This window comes from Tamandua tetradactyla, chromosome 18 (genome assembly GCF_023851605.1).
Source record: "Tamandua tetradactyla isolate mTamTet1 chromosome 18, mTamTet1.pri, whole genome shotgun sequence".
Lineage (NCBI taxonomy): Eukaryota > Metazoa > Chordata > Mammalia > Pilosa > Myrmecophagidae > Tamandua > Tamandua tetradactyla.
In genome coordinates this window covers 63,422,942-63,434,857 of record NC_135344.1, presented here as the reverse complement: position 1 = coordinate 63,434,857, position 11,916 = coordinate 63,422,942, and the positions used below count along the sequence as shown (strand labels likewise).

General features: G+C 43.6%; 1 protein-coding gene across 1 annotated transcript in view; it reads left to right on the top strand.

Annotated features, from left to right (window-relative positions):
• The first annotated feature begins 1,788 nt into the window (after window positions 1-1,788).
• The window catches only part of COLEC12 (collectin subfamily member 12), a 182,906-nt gene continuing 172,778 nt past the window's right edge, over window positions 1,789-11,916 (top strand). Inside the window, exon 1 of the mRNA XM_077135845.1 lies at window positions 1,789-1,914. Coding sequence (XP_076991960.1) covers window positions 1,908-1,914 — 7 coding nt within the window. The 5' untranslated portion in view covers window positions 1,789-1,907. The remainder of the gene's footprint in view (window positions 1,915-11,916) is intronic.

Sequence of the window (11,916 nt, the reverse complement as noted above, 5' to 3'; positions counted from 1 at the left end):
GAGGAGACTCAAGACCATGGTCCTCTGGGGGTTCCAGGTGCATGACCCAATCCACCCCCATGACAAAGGTGAGCGGGGGGTGGGGGGGGGGAAGGCGATTTTATAGGACCCCCTCCTTAAAACTATCCTCTGAAGAGTCCGTGAGCCTGTTTATTCAGCACATCTGTGAGTGCGGCTCATTACCATGGCTAACATTACAGTTTTAGGTTATTAGAACTATTTTTTTTTTCAATTCAGATGTTGAATTTGGAGCCAAGATTCTCTCCATTTTTTTAGTTAGAGAAGATAAACTGATGAGCTTACCCGGTCCCAAAATGAGTTAGTAAGCACTGGGTTGAGTCTCCATATTTTGGGCTCCCTTCAGTGACACCCACTTGCCCTTCAAGGCAAGACAGTTTCCTCTTTGAGATCTGGAGCACTTCTCCAGAGTTACCTTCAGGCACACCTAGTTTTGTCAATACCTAAAGTGAAAAAAAAAAAAGGTGTGGTTTTCATCCTTTTTCTTTGCTAAGTATGTCCAAGTTTCCCCCTAAAGTTCAAAAAGAAAGCTTCTGGAATGGAGATTGTGGAATAATTTAGAAGGTACTCATTTCTGGGAATTGCCTTTTATTAGAGCAAAGAATCCCCTGTTCAGAATGAATCAATGGGTTGGTTACACCACATCCTTAGGAGCACAAACTGAAAAATTGCAACCACTGTCCAGCCAGAATTCTACTGCTTTTGATATCCTAGTACTTTAGTGTGTTAGTCTGTCATCTCATCTTCGTGGAAGAAGATCCACCCTCCCCCACAGCCCCGCTCACCACTGGTTTATATTTTAAATCAATAAAGCAGTGGGTCTGCTTAGGGTGTTTTCTAGAAGGAAGGATAAACACAGGCTTTCTTAAGTAGACAGTGGGGCAACACGATAGGCAACAATGAAAGGAACTTATTATGAAGCCTCTCAATAGCCCAGCTTCCTTTCGTAGAAAAGCAGGAGTCAATCCAGGAAGGGAGAAAATCCGCAAAACATCATCATTTCCCGGGCGGTGGGTGGAAGGATAATGTTTCCAGTTAATGGGGGTATAGTAAGTTTGGGGCATTGCCCCCATCCCTCCCGCCCACTCCCCTACTTTTTTTGGACGTTCCAAGAGTTGTGATCCTCTACAAGTTTTGCTGGGAGAGAGTCTAATGGGGACTTCAGAGTCTAGCGACTCGGGCTCTACCTGGGTGACACTGTGCCGGCTCCCTTGCTACTCACTTTTCTTTGGGCATTTTAACAATCGCACCTGGAAACCTGCTTTGAACCCAGAGAATGTTCTCGCCCCTCTTTTACTCTCCATAACCCACAGCCATTTGGAGAAGGAGCCACCTCCCCACTTACCCACCTCCACCCCGGGCAGCTGCTGCTCCCCAACTCCCTCACGCACACTCTACAGGTAGTTTGGGGTCTAGAAATAACCCAGCATCAGCGCCTTCGGTGCGCACCGAGGGTGAAAACGAAGACGCCCCGGGAGAGTCTTTCCTTCCGACTTCGTCCCAATGCTCGTCCAACGAGAAAAAGAGAAAAGAGAGAAATCCGCAGGACGAGAGAGCGAGAAAAGGCAAAGAAGTGACCAGGCCATGCGCGCGCGCTGCGGGGCTGACCGGGAGCGGGAGGGGGCGTGGGCGCCAGCGGGGGAGGGCGGCGGGGGGGGGGAGGGAGGGCGCGCAGGGGGCGTGGGCGCCGGCCGGGGAGGGCGGGGGAGGGGCCCGGGCAGCGGCGCGCGGCAGCCCCGCGGCGGCAGAGCGCGGGAGGCTCCAGGCGCAGACGCCCGACGCGCGGCCCGCCTGCCATGGGCGTGCAGTGACGGGCTGCTCAGCGCGGACTTCCTCGGCTGCGCGGCGCGCGCGGAGCTCCCTGGCTGGTGTGCGTCTCCTCGGTCACCATGAAAGGTAGGCGGGCGGCGGAGGCGGGGATCTGCGCCAACTTTCTTGGGGCCGGGGGACGCGGGCGACTGCTCGCCGGGCTGGTGCGTGGACACTTGGGACGCTCCCCGACTCTGGTGGGGGACAGGCCCGGAGACCTGGAGGTTGGGGATTTAGGCGTGCGAGTCTTCCACTCTCCAACGTGTCTTTGAGAAATAGTTGGGAGCCCCAAGTCGTTGTTTACGGATTCCAGTTTCCAACTTTTTAATTGAAAAAATATGCGGAGGAGAGCGGAGGCATAACAGTTCCTCTCAGTGGTTTTGCGCTCGCTGGCGCTCCTCGGTCTCGCCCGGTCTTTTTTCCTCCCCCCTTCTTGCCCTTTCCGGGTCCGAGAGGTCGGTGAGCTGCGGTCCGGGCGGTTGCCCCGAGCCCCGGGCATGTTCGCGGTGCGCGCTCGCACATCTGGCGGTGATTAGGTGCCCGCGGATTTCAGCTGGCTCGGGACGTGCGTTTGGCATCCTTCTCCCGAAGAGCCGCTGGCTGGAAAATCACTGCTGCTCGTTTTGCGTCCGTTCCATGTGCCTGCCTGTGGGGTTGGTGTCCCCTGGGCGGAGCCCTCTGCCTGCCGCTTTCTGAAAGTGTCGGATGTTATCGCACCTTTAAAAACAATCCCAGGGAGAAGGGCTCTGCGGGGCAGCCTTCTGGTTAGTGGAAACGCAGATTTGTTGGCAGAATCCTGATTTATATGGGCGATAAACTACAGCGGAGGCATCACCGTTGAGTCGCTCAGGGATGCGCTGGCGTGGTATTTACGCGAAACTCGAGTTGCCCTTCTTGGGTTAGGGTGAAGCGTTTCAGTCCCGCGCGGGCAGGGCTTGAAAGTGAGGGGGCTGGAGGCGACATTCAGTGTGCCCGCGTCTTCCAGCCTATCCGGTCGCCCCGGAGAGCCGCGAGGCGATGGCTCTGACTGGCCAGGGTTGCTGTCCAAGGCGCGTGGGGAGCCCTGCACGCTTGGAAAGTAACTTTTGGTTCAGGGAAGTTTCTCCAAAAGGCACTTCGCGCTGAGCTACCCGGGGCGTTAGTGTCCTGCAGTCAGTCACCTTCCCTGGCGTTCCATCTCCAGGTCTGGAAACCCCGCGAAGAGAGGGGGCTGGACTTCAGGTGATGAGTGCCCGCCCTAGGGCTTTAAAGACAAGCTACAACTTTCTGGCTAGAGCATTTCAAAGAGCAATTGTGTAGTTTCCTTCTCTCCCAGCATTGGTTTCTCTTTTCTCATTTGCATTTTAGGAAGCACGCACATTCCTTAGCTAACTGGGATGGAAGGATTCCCTGCGAAACGAAAGAGTTCACATAGCTAAAAAGCTGCTCTGCGGCTCGGTTATCATCATCGTGACCAGAAGTTCACCTTTTCATTGCTGGTCATTGAGGCCAGTAGGTTTTGAACTCTTGGGTGTGAGAGCTCCCTAGGAAGATAAACCACCCACTCGGGCCACCAGCTCCCACGCAGGTTTCTGAACTCTGAACATCTTGTTACACTTTTGACTGGGAAGTGACCACTGTTGCAATTTGCGTGCTTTTCAGTGTTAATTCACATCTGCCATGGAAAACTCACCCAAATTTTCTGCATATATATTTGTGTGAGATTTACCTTGCATTCTGGACCGGTCAGCAGACCCTCTTGGAGAAGGCTCCTTGCTTATTTATGCCTGTGGTTCCCCTTCTGCCCCAGCTGAGGGTGGGGACGAGGGACTGGTGACTCCCTGGGTAGTCTAGTCACTTTGAAATCCTCTTTTAAAATGAAGAAATTCTGTAAAAAGATTGCTTGCCACTTATTACCATATAATTTGTGTTTCTCTGGTTGGTGAGTTGGGAAAGGGAAAGGATGGTAGTAATTTTTAATGCCTTCTAAGTCCACTCACTGTGCTATGCCCTCCGCAAGCATTCTGTCAGTTAATCCTCCCAGCAAGCCGATGAGGTAGGCATTTTAACCCCCCAAATGATAGATGAGAAAACTGAGTCTAGAAGAAATATGAAGAGGCACCAGCGGAATGGTAGGCTTCTAAAGACAAGCGTTGCCAGTTTTCCTGGGTTGCTTGAAAGGACCTAGGACATAAGATATGATAACCTCTGGTATAAATGAGTAGAAAAGTGAATCTCAGACAATTTAAGGAGCCGAGTAACCCACCGTTGGTGCAGCACCTAGGAGGAGGTGGAGCCAAGTAATTGGGCACAAGGCTTTTGAAGCCAAGCCCAGGGTATGTTCCTAGACAAAAGGAGAACTGCCTTCAGCAAGTGGAACTATTCTGACGGTTTGCCACTGATAACCCACATAGCCAGCAACCTACCCAAGAGGGAACTGTGCTAGACTTTCCCCGAGCTCATGGTTATGTCGCACAGTTGTTAACCCGCTATGCTTCAGAAAGCCAGCATTTCATTAATATTTGATTTTTCTAAACATGGAAGTCAAGCCTTGCATATCCTTAAAATATTTAGCTAAAACATTGTTTAGTTAAATAGAAAACCAGTGGACACCTTAGAAGTTACAGAAGTTCATAAAAATGGACTGCCAAAACAAATTTAACTGCTGGGCCGAGTCAGATGTGTTTTTAAAGTACCTTTTTGGCTCCCTGGACACGGCCTTTGCGTCAAAGAGGTTTTCTCACCAGAGTTACCCCCTAGTCTGCAGTGAACCACAGCGCCATCTATCTGTTACATTCAGCAAACATCTGTCTCTCTTCCGATTTCCCCTTTCCCCGGAGTCATGCCTCAAGTACAAAAATAATGACATCATTATATATTTTCCAGAAGAAAATTACTTGCCCTGTTTGCTGCAATACTTTGTCTTCCAAACTGATTAAAACATGAGGTTCGTTTTAATTTATTTCCAATTAGCTGTACCATACCATAAATCTCATGGTTTTTGGATAAATATTCACATTCTTTGTGAAGGAATCTGACTCCTCTTAGAGTTAGGTATGCTATTACTCAAGCACATTCCCTGAAAGTTGGGGTTATTTGTGAGTTTCAGTGCAGCAGCCCTTGTTGCCTAAGAGACAGTTGAAAACAACCACCTCACAGGGCTTCAGAAGTCCAAGCCACTAAACTTAATTTAACTCAGGGGAGAAGGTTGGTGTCATCGAAACAGAGTGTTCACTTGCATATTTTTGTACTTTTGTGTGTAAACAGTTCTAAAATACTGTTTGGCAATAATTCTTTTAAAATGCACTAGGAAGGAGAATGCTTTTCCTATCCCTGCTGTTTTTCAGGACTCAGAGGCTCCTAGCTTCCCCGGGGTGTCTCTAAGATTTCTTATCCTTAATTGGGATAAGCAAGCAAGCATGTAAGGGCCAACTACATTCAACACTGCTGGAAACAAAATGAAGCCTCTTTCCTTCTGCTGGTGGGGCATTGGACCTGGAGAACAAATTTACACTCTAATTATACTTTTGACTTTTCATTAGTTTGAAGATGTTTGACAGTTTTAATCGGAGCTTCAGTTATTGCTGAGTGTAGGTATTCTCCGTGGTCTTCTATGCAATTTCCCAAGATTGTCCCCAAACCTCCCACCATCCTGCCCTCCTCCCCCAGCCATGTGTCTCATCTACTGTAATAGTGTAAATAGGAGAAACTGGAAGATGACAGCTTCCAAGTTATGTTGTAACTGGGTGTCTAATTTTCCTAATTAATGCTTATTCTCATTAAAATATTATGTCAAAACAGCTCATGAAACTTCTGGCAATGTAAGCTAAATAGCCCCTTGAAGTATTAGCTTTCAAATGGGAGATCAGACATTTGTATTCATTATTTTAAAAAAGTACGCTTCCACTCTGTGTAAACCTAGAACGTGGGCAGTGTCTCAGAGAGGGCAAGTCTGACATGCATTCCACCCAAGGCCAGAAAAAGGGGTAGAGTCTTGGAAGAGGAGCTCAGAGTTCTACTGGGCAGTGGGTGCCCCTGGTGCTTCCCATGGCCGAGGTCCAGCTGGCAAATCAGAAAGAAGTGAAAAGCAGGCAGTTGGGGGGAGGTAGTTTTCTGTGAAGAGAGTCTACCTCTGCAGACATGGGGTCAGCTCCACCAGGCTGGACCTGCTCTTTCCAGCTTCTGTTCTTCTGCCTTCCAGAAGGCACAGGTACTCTCAACTTCAGGAGTTCCTGTCTGTGGCTGCGAGGCAGGGAATAGGGTCACGGGTCGGGAGATGAATGTCAGGTTGATCTGCACTGAGGTGTGTGCACACTAACAACTTCTTAGGTATGATCGATGGGCCCATGAATGCTCCCACTTATTGTGTTTCTCTTTCATAATAGCTAACATTTACTGAGCACCTGCCATGCTGGGCATTGGCGTTTCCTCCATTTTACAGATAGATAAATTTAGGCTCAGAGAGATTGAGTTACTTCTCTGGGGGCACTCAGCTAGTTAGAGGGAAAATCAGTATTCAGAGTCAGGCGGTTTGACTCCAGAATCCACATATTAACGCTCTAGTGTATGACCTTCCTAGCCAAATTCCACTCACATTCCCTCGCCACAGGTCTGTGTATCTGTTGTGTGCCACGCTCTGCTCAGTACTGGATGAGCAAGCGAGGCGAGGTTCTGCCTTCTGGGCCTCGAAGGCCTGAAGAAGTAGATGTTCTCTTTTTGCCTGAAGCATATGCAAATACAAAGCAGATTCAGGGGTTGCTGCCCTGTGCAGAATTTATCCTCTGGGTTGTTTTGCTTGTGGCTGAGTCAATGTGAATGACCCTCCATAACATCAACTCTAAAAAGAGCCCGTGCACATGTCTTGCTGACAGATAACTATGCGACAATTAAAATGGTCAGAAATGTCATTTTCAAGAACAGATTTATTAACCATCAGTGATCAGTGAAAATGGTAATAAGCATTTTTAACACCAAGGGATGAGGAGGTTCAGCATTCTTCACTTCAGACAACAGTTTATTTGATGAGCCAAGACCAATATAGGCTCTTGAAAACGTCCTCCTGAAAGCCAATGCAAGTGGAAATTATTAATCCCCAATTAAGATTCCAAGGATATCCTGGGAGGTCTTTTAATCCCTGAATTTTTATGAAAATTCAGTCCATCCGCTTTAGAAATACTAAAGAAATGTGTTTTTCAACATGGGATATGATGTAAAATTAAGTAAATTTGTTTGACTTGGGTATTTTAAATATAACTCCTCTATGCTTACTTGAATGGCTTGATATTATCATATGTGAAATGATATTCCTTGGCATGAGAGGTTGAACCTTTGACATTTCTGAGTGAAATACTAACTTGTCTTTGGCTCTGGGGAAGTAACCTCACTTCTTTGGATTCTTCTCAGTCACTTCCTTATAAGAAATGTTAGGAAAATATTTAATGCTTATGGAACAATTTATTATTCAAAGGTAAAATATTCCAGAGGCAGGGCAAGATGATGGCGTAGGGAGATGTGTAATTTCCTTAGTCCTATGTATTAATAAAAGGAACAATTCATCAGGAAGACATAACAATCATAAATATTTATGCACCAAGCCAGAGTGACCCAAAATACATGACACACACACTCACAACATGGAAAAGAGAAGTAGACACGTCTACAATAATAGCTGGAGACTTCAATAAACCACTCTCATCAATGGATAGAACATCTAGACAGAGGATCAATTAGGAAACAGAGATTATTCAACAATGCAATAAATGAACCAGACTTAACAGACATTTTACAGAACATTACACCCCACAACAGCAGGTTTCACATTTTTCTCAAGTGTCTATGGATCATTGTCCAGGATACACCACAATAAATTTAAAAAGATTGGAATTATACAAAATGCTTTCTTGGATCATTATGGAATAAAGTTGGAAATCAACAACAGGCAGAGGGTCAAAAAATTCACAAATAGATGTAGACTAACGAATATACTTTTAAGCAACCAGTGTGTTAAGGCAGAAATTGCAAGGGCAATCAGTAACTATCTCGAGGCAAGTGAAAATGAAAACAATATATCAAAACTTATGGGATGCAGTACAAATGGTGCCGAGAGGGAAATTTATTGCCTTAAATGCTTGTATTAAGCAAGAAGGAAGAGGAAGAATCAAGGAATTAACTGTTCAGCTGGAGGAGCAAGAGAAAGAACAGCAAACTAACCCCAAAGCAAACAGAAGGAAAGAAATAACAAATATTAGAGCAGAAATAAATGAAATTGAGAACATGAAAACAATAGAATCAAGCAAGAAAGAAAAAAGAGTATGAAAATAAAATCAGAAATGGGAGAGGGGGCATAACCATTGATCCCACAAAAATAAAGAAGATAATGAGAGTATACTTTGCATAATTATATGCTAGTAAACTAGACAACATAGACAAAATAGAAAACTTCCTAGAAAAGCATGAACAACTAACACTCACTCAAGAAGAAATAGATGATTTCAACAAACCAACCACAAGTATAGAGATTGAATCAATCATTAAGAACCTCCCAAAAAGAAAAGTCCAGGACCAGGCTTCATATGTGAATTCTATAAAGTATTTAGGAAAGAATTAGTACCAGTCCTGCTGAAACTCTTCAAAAAAATTTAGTAAGAGGGAAGACTACTTCATTCTGGAAGGTAACATCACCCTAATATCAAAACCAGACAAAGATACTACAAGAAAAGAGAATTATAGACTAGTCTCTTTAATGAATATAGATGCAAAAATCCTCAACAAAATACTCACAAATAGAATCCAGCAGCATAGTAAAAGAATGATATACCATGACGAAGTGGGATTTGTTGTCAGGCATGCAAGGCTGATTCAACACAAGAAAATCAATTAATGTAATATACCACATCAATAAATCAAAGTGGAAAAACCACATGATTGTCTCAATTGATTCAGAAAGGAATTTGACAAAATTAAATATCCTTTCTTAATGAAAACACATTGGAGGATAGGAATAGACGGCAATTTCCTCAGCATGATAAAGGGAAAATATGAAAAACCCACAGCTGACATTATCTTCAGTGGGGAAAGACTGAAAGCTTTCCCTGTAAGATCAGGAACAAGTCAAGGATGTCTGCTGTCACCATTGTTAATTCAACATTGTGCCGGAAGTTCTAGCTATGACAGTTATGCAAGAAAAAGACATAAAAGGCATCCAAATTGAAAGGAAGAAGTAAAACTTTTACTGTTTTCAAAATGACATGATCCTATATGTCAAGAATCCCAGAAACTCTATAGCACAGCTGCTAGAGTTAATAAAAGCAAAGTAGCAGGGCACAAGATCAACACCCCCAAAATCAGTAGTGCTTCTATACACTAGTAATGAGCACCCTGGGGTGGAAATCAAGAAAAAAAATTCCATTTACAATAGCAGTAAATATTTTAGGAATAAATTAAACCAAGGGCACAAAAGACCTATACACAGAAAACTACAAGAAATTGCTAAAAGAAATCAAAGAAGACCTAAATGAATGGAAGGACATATTGTGTTCATGGATTGGAAAATTAAACATAGTTAAGATGTCAGTTCTACCCAAATTGAATTATAGATTCAGTGTAATATCAATTAAAATCCCCAAAACTTTGTAGAATTAGAAAAATCTGTGACCAAATTTATTTGGAAGGACAGTGTGCCAGTTTGAAACTGTTGTGTACCCCAGAAAAGATGACCCACCCATTGTGAGTGGGACCTTTTGATTAGGTGGTTTCCATGGAGATGTGTCTCTGCCCATTCAAGGGGGAGTCTTAATCTACTTACTGGAGTCCTTTAAGAAGGAACTATTTTGGAAACAGCTCAGGGCTGACACTGACAGAGATGTTTGGATGCGTAGAAAGAAAACACCATCAGGAAAGCTGTATGAAACCAGAAGCCAAAGGACAGGCAGACACCAGTCACATGCCTTCCAGATTGACCTTTCTTAAGTCAAGGTATCTTTATCTGGATGCCTTAGTTTGGGCATTTTTTATGAACTTAGAACTGTTAACTTGTAACTTAATAATTTCCCTTTATAAAGGGCAACTCATTTCTGGTATATTGTATTTCTGGCAACATTAGCAAACTAAAACAGGTAGAGTGCCCTGAATAGCTAAATATATCTTGAAAATGAGGAATGAAGTAGGAGGTCTCATACTACCTGATTTTAAGACATATTACAACGCTGCAGTGATAAAAACAGCATGGTACTGGCATAAAGGTAGATATACAACCGATAGAATTGAATTGAGCCTTGAGAAATAGACCCTCTCATCTATGGACAATTGATTTTTGACAAAGCAGTCAAGCCAACTGAACTGGGACCAAGCAGTCTCTTCAAAAAATTGTGTTTGGAGAACTGGATATCCGTATCCAAAAGAATGAAAGGAGACCTATACCACATAACTTATATACAGATTAACTCAAAATGGATCAAAGATCTAAACATTAGTGCTAAGACTATAAAACTTTTAAAAGAAAATGTAGGGAAATATCTTACAGCTTTTGTGATAGGTGGCAGTTTCCTAGACCTTACACTCAAAGCACAATCAAGGAAAAAGAAATAGATAAATGGGATCTCCTCAAAATTAAACACTTTTATACATCAATATACTTTGTCAGGAAAGTAAAAAGTCAGTCTATTCAATGGGAGACAGTATTTGGAGACCACATATCAGATGAGGGCTTAATATCTAGAATATATAAAGTGATTCTACAACTCAACAACAATGAAACAGACCACCCAGTTAAAAGTTGGGAAGAAGACATGGACAGATACTTTTCAGAAGAGGAAATACAAATGACTCAAAAATGTATGAAAAGATGCTCAACCTCGTTGGCTGTTAGGGAAATGCAAATCAAAACCACAATGAGATATCATTTTACATCTACTAGAATGCCCATTATCAAAAAGACAGGAAACTGCAAGTGCTGGAAAGGATGTAGAGAAAGAGACACACCTATCCCCTGTGGGTGGGAGTGTAGAATGGTGCAACCACTCTAGAAGACAATTTGGCAGTTCTTCAGGAAGCTAAGTATAGAATTGTCATATGGTCTAGAAATCCCATTTCTAAGTATATATTCAGAGGAACTGAAGGCAAGGACACGAATGGACATTTGCACACCGAGTTTATAGCAGCATTATTCATGATTGCCAAGAGATGGAGACAGCCCAAATGTCCATCAGTGGATGAGTGGCCAAACAAACTGTGTGTGTGTATGTGATGGAATATTACTCAGCTGTAAGACAGAACAAAGTCATAAAGCATGTAATAATGTGGATGAACCTTAAGGACATGATACTGAGTGAAATGAAACAAGAAAAAATATTGTATGGTCTCACTAATAAGAACTAGTATTAATGAGAGAACTTTGAGAGTCAAAGTTGAGGGCATAGATTATCAGGAGATAGAACGGGGCAGAGATTGGGCTTTTGATGCTGAAGGAGTACAGAATATTCAACAAGATTGATTGCAAAGATCCAGAAATGGATAGCACACTATTATCTGATGGTAGCACAATATTGTAGGTACACTGAATGAAGTTGAGGGAGGAGTACTCGGGGCATGTATGACACCGGAATGAATGATAGAGAATAAAGACTTTAGTGTGTAACCTAGGAATGCCTAGAGCGGATAATGAAGGGGATAAATGTACAAATATAAGAATGTATTTGCATGAGGGAGAATAAATGAATGTCTACATTGCAAGGTGTTGAAAATGAGATGGTATCCTGGGGTGGGGGGATAGATACAATCAGTGCAAACTAGGGTCTGTGGTTAACAGAAGGATTGTGATATGCATCCATTTGATGCAACAAAGGCAATATGCCAAAACTCAATGTCAATAAGAGGGAGATGTAAGGGAGGAGGATGGGATTCTTTGCAGAAAAAATGAAAATGTCCTCATAGATTGTGGTGGTGATGGCATGGCTGTGTGATTGTACTGGAAACAACTGATTTTTTACTTAGGTTGGATTGTATAATGTATGAATAAAGCTGATTAAAAATGAACAGAGAGCTATTCTACAAGAGTAGCTCAGTGGTAGAATCCTCGCTTGCCATAAGGGAGACCTGGGTTCAATTCCCAGC